General features: G+C 37.2%; 1 protein-coding gene across 2 annotated transcripts in view; it reads left to right on the top strand.

The window, feature by feature from the left end:
• The window catches only part of Bmpr2 (bone morphogenetic protein receptor type 2), a 100,543-nt gene that overhangs the window by 55,585 nt on the left and 21,746 nt on the right, over positions 1-23,212 (top strand). For both annotated transcript variants that reach the window (XM_034498977.2, XM_034498978.2), the window contains exons 4-9: positions 12,136-12,246; positions 13,202-13,293; positions 15,207-15,437; positions 17,196-17,310; positions 21,524-21,684; positions 22,600-22,747. In XM_034498977.2, coding sequence (XP_034354868.1) covers positions 12,136-12,246; positions 13,202-13,293; positions 15,207-15,437; positions 17,196-17,310; positions 21,524-21,684; positions 22,600-22,747 — 858 coding nt within the window. The remainder of the gene's footprint in view (positions 1-12,135; positions 12,247-13,201; positions 13,294-15,206; positions 15,438-17,195; positions 17,311-21,523; positions 21,685-22,599; positions 22,748-23,212) is intronic.

The raw sequence follows: 23,212 nt of genomic DNA, 5'->3' as shown, positions 1-23,212 counted from the left end.
CACTTTCTGATTTTGAATATTTCCTTCACTGCCTCAACTTGGTTGTTCTGGAGCTCCCTCTATATACCAGCCTGTCCTTGAACTCTGAAATTCCCCATTCCTTTCCCACTTGAGTGCTGGGACTAAGGGCGTCCACTACCACCACTGGCTAGCCTGGGGCTTTCTGTGTAGACCAGGCTGGCCTCAAACTTCAAGTGATCTATCTGCTTCTGCCTCCCAAGTACTGGGATTAAAGACATGTGCACCATGCTTGGTTGTAGAGACTAAATCTTACTATGAAGTTTGGAGGTGAGAAACCACACTCAGGCCACAGAAGTTCTCTAACATTAACATAATCTGAATCTTTTGGAGCAATTTAAAAACAAACTGCCAACTCCACTGAGTTTTCTGATTTGCATCTCTAAGAATCTCCTAGGGAGTGGTGATGGTCTTCCAGTGACCCACCACACTTGGAAGACCATTGGAATAGAGACAACATTTAGCTAGAGCTCTCAGGAGTTACTTCCAAAGCCTCATCATAGAACAAGACCACCCAGAAAGTTAATGTATGGATACAGAAAGTAGACCACATAAAATCACGCTATCATACCCAAGAAGCCAGCATATTCTAAAACTATTCTTGCTATACTTTATATCTGACAAATGTTTTCTGTACAACCTTTTTGTACTTATAAGGTAGGTGAATCAACACAGACCTCTGCTGATACATTTGATAGACAAGAACAAGAAAAGTTCTCCCAGAGATATGTGGACCCCTTAGTGTCATCTACAAGACAGGTGTTCTGCAGGATTTGCAGAAAGACACAGGATTTTTGCACTCCAACCTTAGTGCGCCAGGAGGGCACCTGAATTATTATTTCAGTATCATATGCTCCCAACCCCCATCCCGCCATGCTGCTGTCGCTCAGCTTCCTGTCCTTCCTTTGCTGGTGCCTTCTTTCATGAACATTTGTGTGTCCATTAGACTTGGACTTTAGTGATAAGTCTTTCTAATTATATATACAAGCATCCTTAGGCCGGGTGGTGGTGGCGCACGCCTTTAATCCCAGCACTTGGGAGGCAGAGGCAGGCGGATTTCTGAGTTCGAGGCCAGCCTGGTCTACAGAGTGAGTTCCAGGACAGCCAGGACTACACAGAGAAACCCTGTCTCGAAAAACCAAAAAAAAAAAAAAAAAAAAAAAAAAAGCATCCTTAGGATACTGTCATGGACTTCCCATTGTCCCAGCTCCCTACTTCACCTCATGTGTATGATTCTAAGTCAGTACCCTTCCCAGAAGAAACAGCTTCAAATATTTGAAAAAAAAATTCTCTTTTTCTTTATGTAACTTGTAAATCAGCCCTCTTAAATGTTCTACCTAATATATATTACACTAGCTTGAGCTAATTCGGCTGCCTAAATATTTGAAAGTCTAAGCACCCAAGACATTAAGCAGTTATATTTTCTAAAATAAGTTTTGTTGCTCATTTAAAAATTATTTCATGCTATTAAATGAGAAATGATTAGCTGTGCAACATGATACTGAAATGGCTTTCAAGTATTAAAAAATTATTTAATAATGTCATAGGAATACAGTCCATGTGATTATAGGTTCTGAGGAACAAATAATTTAGATCATCACGATATTTCCTAGAGTATGATTATTATTATTCATTCTGTGATGGTTCCAATTCATTAATGTGCTTCATGATTAACAATTTTTTGAAAATGTTGTAATACATTGTACATTATTCTTTCTTTAATCCACACAGTGAAAAGAAAAACCCAGAGAATAAACCTTAAACTCAAGAGTTCTATTTCTGAGAATTGGTTCTTTGCTGAATTAGTCTGGGGATTTATTAGAATGGTTTACAGGCTCTGGTCTGAGTAGTCCTTCAATGAATGTCTCCTGGCAGAAGAGCAAAGAATTCAGTAGTTGTTCAGTCCACAAGATCTGGATGTCTCAGCAAAGTCTACCAGGTGCTAGAGTTCCAGAGAATTCCTAGAGAGCTGCTAGTCTTTAGTCTGTATTGGAATCCCAAAGAAATAAGTTCTAATCCCAGCAAAGTAATTTCTCAACAACAGGATAGATGAACTTGCCAGTGGCAATGAGGGCAAATAGGCCAAAAGCTTTAAAAAGCTTTCTTCTTCTGTGTCCTTTTAAGTGGACTAGCACCAGAAGTATAGCCCAGATTTAGGGTGGACCTTCCCACCTCAAAAAATCCAATCAAGAAAATCCCTCACAGCTGTGCACAGCTGCTTGAGTTCTAGTTAATTCCAGATATAGGAGAGTTGACAACAAAAATTGTCACCTTAAGCTATCACCTTAGTGTAAATGCTGTGAATTGAAATGATTAGAAACTAAGTTACTCGTTGCAGCATTGTTACAGCAAAACAGAAATAACCAAATGTACATCAGTAGAGATCAGGTTAACTTACTTTGCCACAATAGTATAAAGAAATTGTTTGAAGTTTTAGAGAGAGTTTAAAGTATATTCAGATTAAATACAAGATAAGCTTCAAGGGAATATTAAGTACTTCAGAAGAGGATGTGGCCATATATTTTTATTTGTTTCTATATCCTACACACATAAGGAAATTCTGAAAAAATACAGATACATATGCACGTGTATGTGGTTGTGTGTGTGTGCATATGTGCATTGTTGAGAACTAGAAATGTTAAGAAGACTCTACTGAATAGCTCGAAATTTTTGTGTAAGTATATATTCAGAAATTAAGAGTCATAAATTTAAGAAGTATTTTGAGTAAAACATTTCAGGATCTAACATTCTAGATAATTATAATGTTAAGAAATGCTAACAGTATCAGTAGTTTATAAATACTGAAATTTGTATTACTCAATTTTATTTTTATTTATATTTATACAATCAGTATTTTAAAAATAAGTTCTTTTCTAAAAACTGTGAGCTCTAACCTCTGAGCCATCTCTCTGGCTTCATTATAAAGTGCAAAGCTTAGCATTTGTAAGTGTGTTCATACTGTCACATAGTCTCCAAAAGTCTCTTTGATTTTGCAGAATTATTTAACTGTACTTATTTAACAATTCCTCGTTACTTGGTTCCTCCAAATCCTTGGTGATTGCACTCACACTTTGTAATCTTATGAGTCTGACCTCTAGAACCTCATCCATATAAATGAAATCATAAATTTATGTTCCTGTTACATAGGTTTTTTTTTATTGGATATTTAATTTATTTACATTTCAGATGTCATCCCCTTTCTCCATTTCCCCTTCCTAGAACCGTCTATCCCATCCCCCCTCCTCCCTTTTGCTTTTATACCATTTTGATTACATGCAAGTATTAAGGTCAGTTCTAGGTTGAGGGACTAGCAATACAATAGATGCAAATAGTCAAAGAACAAGTAAGACAATAAACCCAGATAGTCAAAGAACAAGCAAGGCAAGACTATCTTCATTTCAGGTTTTAAAGATTTATTTATTTCATTTATATGAGTACACTGTAGCTGTCTTCAAATACACCAGAAAAGGGCATCAGATCCCATTACAGATGGTTGTGAGCCACTATGTGTTTGCTGGGAATTGAACTCATGACTGACCTCTGGAAGAGTAGTTAGTGCTCTTAAGCACTGAGCCATCTCTCCAGCCCATTGATTTGGTCATGTGCTGGGAATTGAACTCATAACCTTTGGAAGATCAGTTGGTGCTGTTAACTGCTGAGCCATCTCCCCATTTCAGATTTTAAAGTTAAAAACGTGGGGTGTGTGTGTGTGTGGGGGGGGATTATAACTGAGTAACTGAAAAGCAAGAAATAAGATAATTTTAAAAAGTAAAGACCATAGGTGGATTTTTGTGAGTTCGAGGCCACTTTGTCTACATAGTGAGTTCCAGGACAGCCAAAGCTGCATAGAGAAACCCTGGCTTGGGGAGGGGGGAAAGGAGGGGAGGACCAGTAAAAGGAGAGATGGTTCATCAATTGAGAGCACCAAAATATAATTGCTCTTCAGATCAGGGTTCAGTTTCCAGCACCCATATGGTAGCTCACAACCACCTATAACTCTTGTTCCAGAAGATCTAACACCCTCTCTGACCTCTGTGGGCTCCTGTGTGAAGTTGGTGCACAATCATACAGTCAGGCATACACTCTGACACAAAATACATTTTTAAAAAAATTTTTAAACTACAAATAAGGAAGCCAAAAGTTAAGACAAATATTAGATGTTTTTCTGTTTTTGTTTTGCTACTTCCTTATGACCCTTTTCTCTTTTGTTTTAACTTTATCCTCTTCGTGCGTGTGTGCGTGTGTGTGTGTGTGTGTGTGTGTGTGTGTGTGTGTTTTCATTTTTCTGATGTTCTTCTGTAAATCAAACATAACATACATGTCTTGACAGTTAGCATGCCATGGCTTGTCTTTGCTTATTGTTATTTTTGTTTGTGTAATCTTAAGAGCTAGGTCAGGATGTTTAACCAGATAAGTTAAATTAAAATTGGCCTTAAATATTCAGTGTTAAAATTTTGTTGAAAAGTAAAAAGAAATGTAAAGTCTTCTTCCCCTACTCAATTTTTAAAAAATACTAAATATAAACATTGTGTTGAATCTGATTGTGGTTACTGTCTGTATATGTGCTATTCCAAGCATATTAGTTATGTCAGCATTATTCATTCCATATAAAAATTTGTTGAAAATACTAAGCTATGTGATATAGTATGGAAATATTTTAGCAGTCTTAATTATTGTCTTAGAAATTCATTAAGCTCTTCTTACATTAATTGCTTTGATGTTTAAATTGTACTACTTTACTTTTATGAAAAATGCATTCCTTGAAGAAAAAAATCTAAGGCCTAATTTGCTTCTCTGTTCAGAGTGGTTAAAGATTAAGCAGAGGACATAACCACTGCTGTGTTTTATTTAAACCTCTCCCTGCTGGTTGCTGCACATGTAACAATGTTGTTCTTTCTTTGACACAGTCCCACACAAAAGCTGAGTGTAGTAAGGAAGCAGACAGCCTGCCTCCACTAGTAGCCCCCGCCTGGCTCCAGGATATGTAAACAGAAACATCCCAGGCTCCAATGAGGCAGACCACGGGTCCCTGTCTGTTCTGTACTCAGGAAGTATTTGCCTGTGAAAGCCCAGCCATTGCACATAGGCATACTTAGCATTGTTTATGTTTGGCTGAATATTTAACTGAGGAAACTAAAAGAGACGAAAAAAGAGGGTATATTAGGGCAAAGGAATAAGAAATTTCAGGTATGGTATATATAACATATGACATAAAAAGAATTATTTTAATGGCTGGAGAGATGATTTAAGAGCCTGTATGGACATGTGTTTGCCTGTGTTCTTCTCTCTTTCTCTCTCTCTCCTGGCCTTTGGGAGTACCTGCACTCACATGCACATACCCACTCACAGATATGCATACATACACATAATTAAAAATAAAACAAAAATCTTTTAAAAAAGAATTACTTTAAAGAAATAAAAATGCGTTTTCCAGTCAAAGCTTTTTTTTTTATGTTACACACATATGATTACACATATTACAATATTTTTCCTGGCAGGTTTTCAGTGATGTCAAGTTTTTAGACTATATGACATAACCTGGAATGTTCCTAATTTGAGACATTTAAATACCATGTGTATGATTTTTAACATGTTTAAAAGTCCCTTAATACTTTTTTCACCCTCCCTATTTTAAGTTAATGAATTAAAGCTCGTATTTTTCCATTTTAAGTTATATATTTAAATACCTTTTACTCTGTGGAAAAAAATATGTAATGTTTAGAACCACCAGCAACAGGAAAGGAATTCCCCCAACCTCCCAGGTAGTGGTCCCTCTCATATGTTACACAGTTGCTATACTGAGCTATTCTCTGTTCCTAGAGACGTTTATGTGTCTTGAAAATAAGATATTTTCTATTTTAGTGGGTATGCATAGTCATCATCTCCCATACTCTATTACTTAGTATATCTCCAGCCTCATTACAGTGAATTCTTAAGCATGTCTACATGTATGGTATACAAATGGGGTTAATCTTTATGACTGATTTTGACAGCACTTTTTTAGATATGATGCCAGAGAAACAGGCTTCAAAAGAAGAAAATAGATTGTACTTAAAGGTTACATGCTTAGCAAGCCAGCGGTGGCGCAGCGGCTAAGGTAGCAGAGGGCTCAAGCTGAGCCCGTTCCCTTTGCTTTCTCCCTCCTGGTTCAAATCCCGCTTTTCCCGTTTGACTCTGCCTGAGTTTCATGGGAAAAAAAAAAAAAAAAGGTTACATGCTTTTAATACTTCAAAAGACATTATAAAGTGTTGGGGGGGCACCTACAATTTATAACTACATGAATCATAAAAAGAAATCATGCTGGGTCCTGGGGTTGTAGAGTTTCGTTACAGAGTTTACTTAGCATTGTGAAAGACTGGGAATACAAGAGAAGAATGAAACATCGCTTTCTTTCTAAAAAGATTTTGAGGCAGAGTCCGGTGTAGCCCCAGTGGGCCTTAAACTTACGTGTAGGAAAACTGGCTTTGAAACCCTGATACTACTGCTTTAATCTCTTAAGTCTGGGGTTAAAGGTATTCACCACTGCCTTCCTCTCATGGAGATCTAACAGGAGAAAGTTACAGAAGAAGTAAAGAGTAAGTTTATGGAAATTTGGAACTTTCTGGATAATTTTTTATAACCCTAAAACTGCTCTAAAAATTTAAATCTATGAGGTGTGGTAGCACACATCTTTAATTCTAGCACCCAAGCTGGAGGCAGGTGGATGTCTGTGAGTCTGAGGCCAGCCTGGTCTACACAGTGAGCTCCAGGGCAGTTAGAACTACATAGTACAACAACCATCATAACAATAATAAAATAATAATAATTATGGTAATGATAACAATAATAAAGCCTGTTAAAGGTAACAATGAAGGGGGAACTAAAGAATCCTAATTTAAATTATGGAAGGAAATTGACACCCACTACCTATTAGAATGCTAAATCTAACATGAAGAAAGTATTTTAAACAAGCATTCACCGTGGTCTTTTGTTCTTTGCTATTTCTGTCTCTTTAATCATCTGTCTTAAATATCACTACTCTTGCTACCTCAGTGTTTCTTCTTTTTGTCCTGTTTTTCATCTGCCACCTTTTTGTTTTATTTTGAATATAACAAAATAAAATCTGAACATTATTTACTGGTAGTTATTTATTATTTTATGTGTAGGAATGTTTTGCTTGCATGTATGTGTGTGTGCCACATGCACGCCTAGGGCCCTCAGAAGCCAGAAGAGGACATTTGATTTTCCAGAACTGAGTTATAGACAGCTGGCTGTGACTCATGTGGGTGCTAAACCTGAGTCCTCTGTAAGAGCAGCAAGTGACTTTAATCATCGAACAGATGACTGTTCAATGATTTACAGTCATCTAGATAGTAAAATCTAGAAATGAGCAATTTATAAGTTTTTAAGTGTGCACAGTTCAGAGTAATGCTCTTCAATCTAACACCATTTGACCCCATTTCATGTGAGATAGTAACTGTTGTTCTAAGCATATTTGTATGGCATGCTGGTTTGAGTGAGAATGGCTCTCTTAGGGTCATATATTTGAATGCTTGGTCCCCACAAGTGGAAAGATTAGGATGTGTGACCTTGTTGGAGGAGGTGTCACTGGGGCTTTGAGGTTTCAAGAGCCTACATCAGGCCCAGTCTCTCTCTTTGGCTGCCTGTGGATCAGAATGTAAAGGTGTCAGCTACCACTCCAGCACCTTGCCTGCTTGTTTGCTGCCATGCTGATGATGGACTAACCTTCTGAAATTGTAAGCAAGGCCTCAATTAAATGCTTCTTTCATAAGTGTTGCCTTAGCTGTGGTGTTTGCCACAGCAGTAGAATCTCGCCTTGTAGGTGCTTAATAGCCGTCTTAGTTGTCAGGTTGACGGTTGTGGTATCACAGGTGCCATTGTCATTTCATTTTATTTATTCAGTAATGGTCCCAAATGATTATTTTATTACTATCTGTCCTTGTAAGTTATTTTGTTATTACTTACTGTTGAACTCTTGTTATGCCTCTGCCTAATTTATAAGTTAAACTTTATCAAAGGTATAAGAAAAAAACCCAATATATTCTATAGTATATCCAGCAAATGCCCTGAAGCATGAAATGGCACAGTATTTACATACAATCCACGCATACCTTTCCAATATCCAAATTACCTTTATTTTTTTTGTAAAAATCATCTTTAGATTGCTTATAATGATAATACAATTTAAATGCTATATAAATAGTTCTTATTCCCATATTGCTTAGAAAATAAAGATCAAAAACAAAGTCTGTACACATGCAGTATGAACAAATCATCATATTCTAGCTATGTGTTACACATGTAAGACCTTGAGAGAGAAATCTGGGCATCCGAAACATCACTTCCTTCATGTGGATCCATTGTAGTGGTCAGTGCATGTCAAACTGAAGTTTTGTTTTTGAAATTTTCTGGGTTTCTTTCAAGTATTTTTAGCTTATAGTTTCTTATATACACAAATGTGGAACCCACAAATTAGAAGCAATTTGGATTAGTACTATCAGAGGCATCCACTAACCTTCCTGTAATGAATATGTCCCCATAGACAGGGAGGTGTACTGTATTAGTTTTGTTTGGTTTTTTTTTTTTTTTTTTTTTTTTTTTTTTTTGGTGTGTCTGTGTATGCAGATGTGGGATGGGGATGGGGTACTGTGCCTTGGTACATATGTAGAGATCAGAGGATATATTTTGGGAATTGGTTCTTTCTATCATGAGTCCTGGGGATCGAACTCAGATCATCAGGCTTGATGACAATCACCTTACTTAGCCTTACCAGCCCAGGGTTTGATAATCTGAATAAGAAAAGATAATCTGAAGGCACTTTTCGTGTGTGTGTGTGTGTGTGTGTGTGTATGTGTGTGTATGTGTGTGTATGTGTGTGTATGTGTGAGAGAGAGAGAGAGAGAGAGAGAGAGAGAGAGAGAGAGAGAGAGAATTTTAAAACCACAAGTTATTTAATCTGTGTTGAAATGTTTCCTTTTTGAGTTCAACAAATTCTTAAGTTATTTTATTGAGGAACACTCTTACAACAGAGTGATCTAGGTTAAAAATACACTATTCAATTGTTTAACGATATTGTGCAACCATTATTTCCATGTAGTTCCAAAACATTTTCATCACCCCACAAGGGAAATTCTCTATCTAGTAAAAAATAACTCCCTTCTCCCTCTTTTCCCATGCCTAGCAACTCCTAACCTGCTTTTTGTCTCTATGGATTTGTCTGATCTGGATATTTCATATGAATGAAATCATAAAATATGAGCCCTTTAGCATATCATCTTTGTAGGTGTGTCACATTGTGTTTACTGATTTATAAGTGTATGAACATTTGCATTTCTCTTTGTAGTTATTGCACACAGTGATTCTGTGGAAGTGTGTGTTTGAATGCCTATTTCCAGTTCTTTGTGTATATGCCTAGGAACAAACCACCAAATTTTATGAAAATTCTAATAACCCTTTGAGAACCTACTAAACTGTTTACTACATCTATACCAGTTTGTATTCCCATCAGCGGTATGTAAGTTTTTAGTTTCTCTATATCCTTAACAACACTTTTTATTTTCTTCCTCCTTTTTAATCTTTAAAAATAGTTATTGACATGCTCTCTTATTGTAGTAAGTTGAGGTGGGGTTTGCTATTGTAGTAGGTTGAGGTTTGGAGGAGGGTGGGGGTTGGTTGGTTGATTGGCTTTTTTATTTTTCTGTGTACTAGAGAGGGATCGAGGGCCTTGCAAATGCTAGGCAAACACTCTGCCACCGAGTTAGGTCCCTAGCCAAGGATGAGTTTCCCTATACAGTCTTTCCCTCTATAAAGTACTGTATGTTGAAAGCATTGTAAACTACAGTTATCAATGTGTTAAAGTCTATTGTCTGATAATTGTCTTATAATTTAAGAATATTTTACAGCATCAACGTATTCTATAGAAATACTGTGTTGACATTTTATTATTCAGTTGTGCAGAATTTGAGATAATTCACTGGAGAAACACTTGCCACTGAGGTTTATTATTTGCTATAGAAAATTCTAGTTTGACTACGAGTAAGAAAATTTATTTATTTATTTATTTATTTATTTATTTGGTTTTTTTAGAGACAGGGTTTCTCTGTGTAGTCCTGGCTGTCCTGGAATTCACTCTGTAGACCAGGCTGGCCTCGAACTCAGAAATCCACCTGCCTCTGCCTCCCAAGTGCTGGGATTAAAGGCGTGCGCCACCACTGCCCGGCGAGTGAGAAAATTTAAATGTACAGTCTGCTTGATCTTAATTGACTACAATTAAAATTCTCAATCAAGATGGTGTACACCTTTAATCCTAGGACTCGTGAGGCTCAGATGGGGGGAGGGGGGTCTGAATTCAAAGTCAGCCTAGTTTACAAAGAGAGCTTGTTACAGTGAGGCCCTCTGTCCCCCCCCCAAAAAAAAAAACACCATCAAGAAACAAATAAAATAATAAGTTTAAATTTTCAAAATATAGTATATTTTATTTTGACTGAATGTAAAGAATGTTTTAATAAGGATACTTGTAGCCTTGCCACGGGTCAAACACTACATATGAAACCTATAGCAAATTCTACATTAGACTGTTTACTGATAAGCAATTGTTTGTATTTTGTAAAGACTACTGTTTTGAATATACACTGCTTGGATCTAGGGTTTTTTTAATAGATGTTTAAAAATGGCGACAAGTGTATCTTCCAGTTTTCTCTCTTTCTGTGTTTCTACTTTTCATAGAATTACTACATCCCTGTTCTTCTACTGCTCCTAGGTATATCCTAGTTTATGGACATCCATTCTAAGGGCATTGGTATAGATGAGATACAGATAAGTATAGATAAGCTATAGATAAGATCTGACCCATAAATGGAGCTGTCACATAAATGTTTACATGTTCATACCGGGCCTTATAATCTAGAACATTTGTTTCTATTCTACAAGTAAATAAACATGGGTTCATGAATGCAGACATTTTCTCAAGGTCAAATTAATAAGTGGAGGGACTGAGCTTCAGGCTCAATTTAGATTTAGCTGCCCACAAAGAAATGTTCTTTTCATTAATATTAATGATATCAATACTAATGATCTTAATTATCATTGATTGCATAGAAGTTTATGCTTCACTAAGCACTTAGACTCCCCTCAAGCTTTGTAACAAGACATGTGAGCTACACAGTACTACTTTTTACAGATGAGGAAATGAAACACACAAAAGTCAAGCAACCTGTTGAAGCCTACTGAATGGTTTAAAGCCAAATATGAAGCCGGGCTCAGTGTTGTACACATGTTGTCTTAGCATTTAGGAGGCAGAGGCAAGAAGATTGCCATGAGTTTAAGGTCAGCCTTTGCTGCTGTCTTAGTTATTTTTCTATTGCTGTGATTAGACTCAGTAACAAAAGCAACCTTTTTAAATACAGAGTTTATTTGGGGCTTATAGTTTCAGAGGGTAGAGTTTATGACCATCATGGTGGGAAGCTTGGCAACGAGTATGCAGGCATGGTGCTGGAGCAGAAGCTGAGAACTCACATCTTGAGCTACAACCATGAGGCAGAGAAAGAGACTAGGAGGATGCTTCTAATCTTTTGATACCTCAAAGCTTCCCCATAGGGACACACTTCCTCCAACAAGGCTACACCTCCTAACCCTTCCCAAATAGTTCTTCCAATCAAGGACCAAGTAGTGAAATACTTGAGCCTATGAGTGCCATTCTCATTCAAGCTACCACAGCTATGTGGCATATGTATGTGTATGAATGCAGATACCCTCAGAGGCTAGAGAAGATGTCAGATCATAAGGAGCTGGAGTTACAGGTGGTAGTGAACTGTGTGATGTGGATGCTGGGAACAGGACTTGGATCCTCTGAGAGAGCAGTATACCCTCCTAATCAGTGAGCCATCTTTCCAGCCCCTAGCTGATATTTTAATGATTAGGACCATACTTGACAAGTATTTTAAGTTTATGTAAGATAATCTATGTGACCAAATCATGCCATTTATAACTATTACAAATCGATTAATTTTTTCTCTAATTTTTATGCAAGATTATTACTGATTTGATTATATATTAATACAAGTTTTATAAAAGCTAGTTTGTTGGTATTAAATAAAATACTTTTCTTTTTTCTTTTAGGTCCACCTCATTCATTTAATAGAGATGAAACAATAATCATTGCTTTGGCATCAGTTTCTGTATTAGCTGTTTTGATAGTCGCCTTATGTTTTGGATACAGAATGTTGACAGGTAAAAAACAATACTACTTTTGGTCTCATTGTTTGGTAAACATGCCATTTAATCAGAATTTATTTTCTTTATTTTTTTTTACATTTATTTATTTGATTATTTATTTATTGTGTAAAGGGGAGACAGTCATACATGTATGGAAGTCTGAGGATAACTTGCAGGAGTTCTTTTTTTTTTTTCTTCTACTATGTGGGTTCTAGGGACCAAACTCAGATCATCATGTTTGGTGGCATGCAGCTTCACCAGCTGAACTGCTTGCCAGCCCCATTATTTACTGTTTAAAATCTCTAGAAAATCTGTATACAAACACAACTCTGCTATAGTAGTTCTCATTTTTAGCTTCAACAAACATTTTCTCCCAATTTTTACAAGAATTTTTAAAATTTATTTTTATTAGTGTGTCTGCGTGTGTCATGTGTGTCGTGTGTGTGCTCCTTGGAGGCCAAAAGATGGCATTGAATCTCTTAGAGCTAGAATTACAGTGGTTGTTTAAGAAATCAGCACTTACTCATATATTTTAGTAATTCTATTAACATTTTCTTGAAAATTAAGTATTATAATTTTATACTTTTAAACTGAGTCATTATGGAATTATCTCACAGAATTCTGGTGTCATGCTGTTCATTATTTATCTTCATTAAGGAAATAATTTCTATTTTAGTGATTTGTTTTAACCCTGCTACAGCTCTTCTTAACTGTAGTTTATTTTTATTTCACATGCATTGGTGTTTTTCCTGATCTATGTCCATGTAAGGATATCAGATCCCATAAAACTAGAGTTTGAGACAGTTGTGAGCTGCCACATGAGGCTGGAAATTGAACCTGGGTCCTCTGGAAGAGAAGCTAGTGCTCTTGACCACTGAGCTGTCTCTCCAGCCCCTTAACTGTAACATTAAGAAGTTGTCATTTTCATTTTAAGAAAGCTCCGTATTGGTAAGTGTTGTTATTCTTCCAGGAGACCGGAAACAGGGTCTTCACAGTATGAACATGATGGAGGCAGCAGCCGCAGAGCCCTCTCTTGACCTGGATAACCTGAAGCTGCTGGAGGTAAGGCTGTGCTGATCATGACCTACTCTCCTACTTAGTACTCATTCATCTCACGAGCTATTTAGAAAGGCTTCCTGGGCCTGGTGGTGCACACCTGTAACTCCAGCAGTCAGGAAGCAGAAGAAAAAGAGAGTTTCTTCAGGCCTGTAATTCCAGCAATCAGGAAGCAGAAGAAAGAGTTTCTTCAGGCCTGTAATTCCAGCAATCAGGAAGCAGAAGAAAGTTTCTTCAGGCCAGCCAGGGTAACGTAGTGAGACCCTGCCTTAAAAACAGTGGAGAAGCAGAAGGGCTAAGTGTGTCTAAAATGATGTATAGTTTACAACACTGAGAGAAGTACCAACTAAAACATGGAATTTTGCCCAGGAATTATATTTTCTCGTAGTGGAGTTTGAGGCATACCTCTGCCTTCCAAACACTGGAACTAAAGGCATTTGCTTATCTGTGTTTTGATAAGGCCTTGTGGGATGTATTTGTTTTGTAAACGTAATGGTACAAAACTGGGCGTGGTGACACACCTTTGATTCCAACGCTCAGGAAGCAGAGGCAGACAGATCTATGAGCTTGCGGCCAGCTTGGTCTACATAGAGAGTTTTAGGATAGCCAGAACTACATATTAGGACTTTCTTTAAAAAACAAAATAAACAAAATTTTAAAAAAGAATAAAATAATGATATATTAAACATAAAGAAATGATAGCCAGGTGATAGTGGTACACACCTTTAATCCCAGCACTTGTGAAGCAGAAGCAGGGCACTCTCTGTCAGTTTGAGACCAGCCTGGTCTACAGAGCAGGGCTATACACAGAGACCCATTCTCAAAAAACAAGCTAACTAACAAAATAATGATAAATCACCAACCTGTTTTAATAAAAATTCCCTAGAAGCCAAAAAAAAAAAAAATAAAGAGAACTGGTTATATTTTTCTGTTTCTTTGTGCATTGAGTAGATAGATTTGTATATTCTATTATAGATAATGTGTGTAGTATACTGTGAACCCCCAGACTCTTGCTAATTTCTAATATGTACTGGTTTCCAAAAAAAGATTTAATTTAATTTTAATATTGTGTGTGTGTTTCTGCATGTGGATATATGCATATGAGTGCAGCTGCCTGTGGCTACTCGAAAGGGGTGTTGAGTCTCCTGGAACTGGAGTTATAGGCAGCTGTAAGCCACCTGCAGTGGGTGCTGGGAACCACACTTAGGTCCTCTGGAAGATGAGTATGCTCTCAACCACTGAGTATCTCTCCATCCCTGTGTGGTGATTTTTTGTTACTCTTTTTTGTAAGCAGTTGACTTGATTAGACATATACTACAAACATGTCTTTTGGGCAGAAGATCAACTCTCAGTTCAGTTAGTACATTTACCTAGAATCTGTCTCATGTATTCATTGAGTTCCCTGGTCTGGTTTCTCTTTTGGAGGCATCTTCCCTCACTCTCTAGAAGCTCTAGTTGCCACAGATTACATCCTCTGGTTCAAAAGACCTTTTGTGCCATTTTTAGCTCTACTACTCAAAGCTGATTTGAGTCAGCTTTCAAGCAAAAACCCATAGAAATGGGTAGCTCACCACAAAGGCATTCATTCTTCTGTGCCTCGATGCCTTAGACTCTAACTGCTTTGCTTATTTTTCAATCTATCTAGGCCTCCCTTGGTTTTCCTTTTCATTTTGTTCAGAGTGTTTAGGTCTCATCAATTGGAAGATTAGTCAGGTAGGAGCTTCCTCAGTTACACCAAACACAGATACTAGCTGCTTCTAGGTAATGAATACATTGAAAGCAGAATAGAGCTGTTGTATATCATGGGGAATTGTAGGGGTTTTGTTGTTGTTGTTGTTGTATTGTTTTCATTTTAGTAAATTTAATTGTTCAATTTTAATATAAATTAATGACTTGCCTTTTTAAAAACAAACTTGCAGCTGATTGGACGGGGCCGTTATGGAGCAGTATATAAAGGTTCCTTGGATGAGCGTCCAGTTGCTGTAAAAGTATTTTCTTTTGCAAACCGTCAGAATTTTATAAATGAAAAAAACATTTACAGAGTGCCTTTGATGGAGCATGACAACATCGCTCGCTTTATAGTTGGGGATGAGAGGCTCACTGCAGACGGGCGCATGGAGTATTTGCTTGTGATGGAGTATTATCCCAATGTAAGTTCTTTATAAAAAGATCCTGCTGTTTATTGGACCCTTGATCAGATCGTCACCATGTATTACATTGTTGCTTGTTTGTAAACTTGTTATTAGTGTTCTGCAATGAAAGAAGAATCTTATGCCTGAATTTGAATCAAACATCACTCAGCCAGGTATCATGACACATACCTGTAATCCTATCACCCTGTAAAAAGCTAAGGCAGGGGGATTGTAAGTTAAGACCAGCCTGAGCTATTATTTTAAGACCCTATCTTAAATAACAACAAAACACTAATAATTCTCTTCATTCATCTCTCTTCTCTCACCTCTTTTCTTCCCTCTTTCCATTCCTCCATCATACCCTCTATTCCTTAACTTACCCTTCCTCCTTCCCTTTTCTCTTTCTGTTTCTTTTGCCAGAACTTTTTCATCAGATGTAGCAGCATTTTGTTTGACATTCATTCTTGTGTAAGCTCCTTGACTCATTAGAAACTCATTGTAATTTGTGGATGAGTACTTTAAGGTGAACGGGTACATGCATACAGTCATCCCTTAGTGTCCTCAGGCAGTTGCTTCTAGGATATCTACCAAACACACACACACACACACACACACACACACACACACACACGCTGACAGCAGTTCAAGTCCCTTATATAAAATTCCATGTAGCATTTGCATGTAATGCTTCATTTCTTGATTATATAGTAAGAATGCCATGTTAATAGTTATTCACTGTTATACTGTTTATTTAGGGAACAATGACATAACAAATAATGTTATATACAGATGCAAAGATAATCTTTGGGATTTTATTTGTTTTTTTTTCTTGACTTTATTAGAGAAGAAACCAAGGTCTGAACTTACTAAGCAAGCACTCATCCCCATTTCTAAATACGCTTGCTATAGTTGGTTGAACTCTAGAATGCGAAGTCTGCAGGTACAGAGGACTGACTTAACAAAAACCATGTGTTCTATGTATAAATCATAGCAATATTGTTTGTAAAATTTGGTAAAAAAATTTTTTAAGTTAATCTTATTGTTCAAAAAAGTGTTTAAAAGGAAATAATCATTCATAATTTTAATATTTGAAACATAAAAAATTGATAGTTAAGTTTCTTCTTTCCCCCTATCTTAGTTAGGATTAATATTGCTGTGATGAAACACTGTGACCAAAAGCAAATTGAGCAAGAAAGAGCCACTACAGGAGTGCTGCTTACTGGCTTGCTCATCCTGCTTACTTGTTTCAGGGATGGGGGAGTGTGTTGTTATCATTTCCAGGTAGGGCCTTTGTATGTAGCTTTTGCTGTCCTGGAACTCACTGTGTATACCAGATTAGCATCAAATTCATAGAGATGTGTTTGCCTCTGCCTGGGATTAAAGGTGGGAGCCAATGTAGTTGGCTTTTTTGCTATTGTTTGTTTTGGTGTGTATATGTGTGTATCCTGCTTTTTTTTTTTTTTTTTTTTTTTTTAAATAGAACCCAAGACTACCAGCCTCTAATCACTAATTAAGAAAATGCCCTACAAGCTTGCCTATAGCCTGATCATATGTGGCATTTCTTCAATTGACGTCCCCTCTTCTCAGACGATTGAGCCTATGTCAGTTACGTAAAACTAGCCAGCATACTCTCCTCTCTTCACAAATACCTTATCACTACTATTGTATCTTCATGGAATCCTAGTCTAGGCAAGCCATTCAGAAGGTTGTCTAACTTGTCTCTTCTTGTTGAAGCAAATTAGTTTCAATTTTTGACATCCTTTTTCCTTTATACAGGGATCTCTGTGTAAATATCTGAGTCTCCACACAAGTGATTGGGTAAGCTCTTGCCGTCTGGCTCATTCTGTCACTAGAGGACTGGCTTATCTTCACACAGAATTACCACGAGGAGGTAAGATGAATGAAATTTAATCATATTTTAGAAAAAAATTATAATTTACACTGTCAGAATTTGAATATTAACTAATTGAAAGATTCAGTGTGAAGAAACCTATTTGATTGTAACAGGAATAAAAGCAAAATGGATCTTATTAAGAATTTGAGTTGGGCAGTGGTGGTGCACGCCTTTAGTCCCAGCATTTGGGAGGCAGTGGCAGGTGGATTTCTGAGTTTGAGTCCAGCCTGGTCTACAGGTGATTTCCAGGACAGCCAGGGCTACACAGAGAAACCCTGTCTAGGAGGGAAAAAAAGAATTTGAAGATTTTTTTTCTAAAAATATGCTTATGTAGTTATTTTTAGAAAAAATTCTTTGGGGAGTATACCTCAATGGTAGAATGCTTCCTTAGCATATATAAAGACTTTGATCCCTAATATCATAAGACCAGATCAAAAAGTCCTAGAGGTTTTTTTTAGACCTCTTGAAGTTTATTTGTGAACCTTAGGTTAATACTCTTGGCTAGGCTATATTTTCCTTGTATTTGTTTTGTTTATGTGAATAAGTAACAGTGTATTAGTTTTAATATTACATGGATCTTTATTTCATAAGTTGTAATACTCAAATATCCTTTTATAAATTAATGCTCTGCTAGCTAGAGTCAGGGGAGGAAATAACAGTGGCTTTACTTACAAAGAAAAATTTTTTTCTCATATAAGAATCTCAAGCGAGCCAAGCGTGGTGGCTCATGCCTTTAATCTCAGCAGTCAGAAGTACAAGTGGATCTGAGTTTGAGGCCAGCCTAAGTTTACATAGCAAGGTTCAGGTATACTAGGACTATACAGCGAGACCTGTTTTAAAAACTCTGGGGGCTGAGTAAGATGGCACATACTTTTTACAGTCCCCACTCTCAGGAGGCTGAGGCAGGACTGTGCACTGAAGGCCAACTGGGGTGTCTAGTGATTCTGAGGCAGCCTTGGTGGCATAGTGAGACCTGGCTCCTAAAAGAAGGAGGAAGAAGAGGAAGAAGACGAGGAAACAGCTAGAGAGAGGACAGTGTGAGGCGCTTGGCTTCAGTCCCCAGTAACAATCAAAACCAGAGCCTAGAGAGAGTGTCAAGGACCGGTGTGGCAGCTTGACTCAAGGCTCCTGTGTTTTTTCTCTGATGTCCTTTACATGTGGCTTTCATTTTCATGGCCATTTCATTGTCCATTGTGCTATTTGCTAGGTGGGGGTGGGGGGTGGGGGGTGGGACAAAAGATTGTTCCCTTTCATTTCCAGAAGTTCCTGTTGTGCCCATATTAATCTACACTTCCCCACTGGGGACCAAGAATACACTTGTTTTGTCTTTGCTGAGTGAACTGCTGCTGAGACAGTGTTAGGTTCCGTGATTAAGTGAGAGTGGATGGCATTCTTGGCTCAGGATTCGAGCTGTATTATAGTCCCTGTTGGAGCTACAGTCTTCCACAGTTCTCACGTACTCTTCACTGGCTGTCTAAAGCATCTGTTAGATCCCTTGCTCTCTCACTTTGTTTCAATGCACAGTCTAGCACAGGCTCCCTAAATTAGCATGGCTGTGAAAACCATGCCTCTGTGCTTTCTTGTCATACTGTTACCTGTTGCTGTTCTTGTAGTCTCCCTGACCTCTTTAGTGAGGAGAACTTTAATGTATCCGTTTCTTACATCTTTGTTCCATTATGTAATAGAATGGATCATCTTTTCTAGCTGATGCTTCATATATAAATAATTTCTTCTGAATAATTTATTGGTTCATTTACTCGACATCTTTTCCTGAGTACAAGATTGACCTGTTATTGCCTGTGTCAGCAACTTGATGCTCTTGCTTCCTTGTTTTAGCACATTAGCCATTGGACCATGTTTCCTTACTTTTAAATATTATAATCCCTTTCAGAAGCTGACTTTAAACAGAATTTAAAATATCATCCTAATTCCTTTCTCAAGGTTTGTATGATTCAGCAAGGTTTTAAATCAAGTACTGGCTGAAATTTTTTTTTTTTTTACCCAAAGCTATTTTTCTCAAACATTCACTAGTGATAGCACTAACTTCTAAAAACCTTGTATAATAACATATATATTTGAATTTATAGTTTTACCTAATTACTTCAAAAATACTACCAAGTATATTTTTCAAAATATTAAAAGTGTCCTCTCAGGGGTTGGGGGATATTTAGTGGTAAAGTGCTTCCTGAGCAAGCATGAAAACCTGAGTTCACCTCCTTAGAACCTACACAAAGAGCCAGGCACTACAGTAACATGTTACCTCAGTACTGAGGATTGCCGGCCGAGTTAATATGACTTCAGGTTCAAGAAGAGACCCTGTGTCAATTTTATCATAAATTACATTGACCTCTTTCCAGCGTCTGTTCACTTCATTTGTTGTTTGAGACAGGGTCTCACTATGTAGCTTTGTCTGTTGTGGAACTCTCTATATAGACCAGGCTAGACTCAAACTCAGAGTTCTCGCCGCCTCTGCTTCCAGAGCACTAGAAATAAAGGTGGGTGCCATATGCCTCGTCTCAAATAAATTGAGTGAAGAAGTGATTGTGGAAGATACCTGACCTCTGGTCTCCACACACCTGCACAGAGAAACATGCATATAAACATACACTAACATATACCACACCCAATTTTTATAACTTTTTTATTATTGTTTCTCTCTCTCTCAAATGTATAAATACAACCTGCTATCCATGTGCAGTGTTGTATGCCTTTAATCCTAGAACTTGGGAAGCAGGTGAATTTCTGAAAGCTTGGGGTCACCCTGGTCTACAGAGTAAGTTCCATGACATACAGAGCTACATAGTGAGGTCCTGCCATGGAGTAAAGAAATGAAGAAAGAAGTGCATCCATACATGCATGCTTCCCATTGAATCCATTCAGTGTTGCTTGTGTGCATATAGGGCTACTTTGTTTTAGATAGTCAATTAGGAGGCTCATGGTCATTAATTGTCTTTAGCTCTTTATCTAGGGGTTGAGATGTGAGATCTCCCCCAGTTTTGTTGGCATATCAAACTGATACTGTCATTGTTCAGGTATTCTTTAGGCTACCATATTGTTGAGATTTCATGGATGTAGCTTCCCTGTCCTGTATAGGAGACACTCTCTTACAAGGTGTCCTGGTCCTCTGGCTCTTGTGGTCTGTTCACCCCTTCTTGTGATGTTCTGAGTCTTAGTGTAGGTGTTGTGTTGTGCATAATTATATCAATTGGAGCAAAACACCTCATGCTAAGTTGTTATTGACATTTTGACCAGTTGTGGCTTTCTGTAATGGTTTTCATCTGCTGCAAAAAGAAGCATCTTTGATGAGTGATAGCTACACTTATTTGTGGGTATAAGGATAAGTATTTAGAATGTATTTAGCCCAGAACAGCCAGGGCTACACAGAGAAACCCTGTCTCAGGGAAAAAAAAAAAAAAAAAAAAAGAATGTATTTAGAATATAATTATGCTGGTTTAAGAAATTTGAGCTGAGCTGGAGAGACAGCTCAGTGGTTAAAAGCACTGACTGCTCTTCCAGAGGTCCTGAGTTCAATTCCCAGCAACCACATGGTGGCTCACAACCATCTGTAATGGGATCTGATGCCCTCTTCTGGTGTGTGTCTGAAGACAGCTACAGTGTACATATAATAATATTAAAAAAAAAAAAAAAAAAAAAAGAAATTTGAGTCATAGTTTCTCAGTTGATACTTTTTCTAAATAAGCTGGCTAACTGTGTGTTTTATTTATAACAATTTTTTTTTTTTTGGTATTGCCTCCTTATATGTCTTAGAAATGAAGAAAAAGCCAAGCATGGTAGCACCATCTGTAACTAAACCACTTTTGAGATAGAGGCAGGACAATCAGGAGTTCAGCTGTGTAGAGACCAGCCTGATTTATGTGAAACCCTGTCTGAAAAAACTAGCCAACCAACCTACTAACCAACCAACCACAACAATAAACACAAAACAGAAAAAGAAAGAAATGAACATAAAAACAAGTTTGTACTAGAATTAGAACTGTATTTACTATTAGATTCAATTGAATGCTTCGTGCTTACTTCTTATGTTCTTATATATACTTCTTATATATATTTATATATATATATGAGGAATTATTAGAAAATAATGATAATTTGAAATTGCGAGGTTTGGTTTGGCTTGAGTCTTGATGTGAGATTTAATCTTCACTAGCTCTACTTACACATTAATAATTATTTGAAATTATCCAAACAGATCATTATAAACCTGCAATTTCCCATCGAGATTTAAACAGCAGAAACGTCCTGGTAAAGAATGACGGCACCTGTGTTATCAGTGACTTTGGTTTGTCCATGAGGCTGACTGGAAATAGGCTGGTGCGCCCAGGGGAAGAAGATAATGCCGCCATAAGTGAGGTAAGTCTATAAGCATCACAATGGCATACCCTGAAACCATGACACTCACAACATTTGTCTTTATGCACTGTCACTTACAGACTGTTTTGAGTTAGAAAACTAGGAAATACCAATACACGCTATAAAGACCCACTGTAAGGTTATCAGTTCATTTTAAAATTTCATCTCATTTGAACAGACATTATGGAGAAGTATCTTGGAATTGATTTTTTGTTATTTATTTTAAAAGGGAATTTCATTAGATTGTCTACTTTTTGTTTTGTTGGGATTTTTTGTTTGTGTTTTGGGGTTTTTTGTTTGTTTGTTTGTTTGTTTTGAGACAGATTCTTTTTATGTAGCCCAATTTGGCCTTGAATTTATTATTTTCCTCTTAGGGCTAAGATTTTAGACAAGTGCTACCAGACTCAGCCAGGAACTGACTTCTGAATCAAGAATAATAAGGTTACCTACCATGTTTGAGATAGGACATTCTACTCTGATTACAATATAACATACCCTTTCTGACCCTTTCTCTGCTTTCATATACATGGATGTACATATACATACATATTGCAGTTTTTTAAAATGTTAAATGATGTACATATTGCTTTGCAATTTTCTCACTTTGTTTGATGGTTTGAGTTTGGCAGTTCACTAGAGAGCAGCCTGCAGCCTCACAGAGTTATAAAAGTTGGCATAGAACAATTGCTTTCTTCTTTCTCATCAATGAATAGGTTTTGCTAAAGCTGTTAATACTGTTTATTTATTAAGAAGGGAGAGATTGCTAAAGTACAGTATACAATGGCTCAGTGACCTGCTTAGGGTCAAATAGTATCATTTATAGGAGTACATTTTATATATGACCTGTGGTCTAATGTTTGTCCTTCCAGATATGTTGCTTTCTCTTTCTTTAAAATACCACTTTTAATTGACCAGGTTGGCACAATTCGCTATATGGCACCAGAAGTGCTAGAAGGAGCTGTGAACCTGAGGGACTGTGAATCAGCTCTGAAGCAAGTGGACATGTATGCGCTTGGACTGATATACTGGGAGGTGTTTATGAGGTGTACAGACCTCTTCCCAGGTGAGAACTGCTGTTAGATTTATCAGTGTTTTGAAGCAATACACGTGTACCTTCTTTCTCACTTACATTCAACAACTCAGTTGGATACAATAATCTTTTTTTCCTTTAAACCTTCAGTTGATTGCCATCTGAATATGGAATATTCAAAATAGAAATATTATTAACAGAACGAAGTAGATCAGAAAGTTTTTTGTTAAAAAATTACTCCAGGAAGCTAGAGAGATAGCTCAGCAGTTAAGAGCACTGACTGTTCTTCTAGAGGTCATGAGTTCAGTTTCCAGCAACCACATGGTGGCTCACAACCATCTGTAATGGGATCCGATGTCCTCTTCTGGGTGATCACTCATATATGTACATATAAGTAAGTAAGAAAGTAAGTAAGTAAATAGCTTCAGGTTTTCATTGGGTTGTTTCATTCTGGTAATAAGTCCTCAGTCCTCACTCCTACTGGCCTCCTGCACTCAC

This window comes from Arvicanthis niloticus, chromosome 3 (assembly GCF_011762505.2).
Source record: "Arvicanthis niloticus isolate mArvNil1 chromosome 3, mArvNil1.pat.X, whole genome shotgun sequence".
NCBI classification, from domain to species: Eukaryota; Metazoa; Chordata; class Mammalia; order Rodentia; family Muridae; genus Arvicanthis; species Arvicanthis niloticus.
Note: the sequence above shows the minus strand (reverse complement) of the source record. Positions and strands in the feature narration are given on the sequence as shown.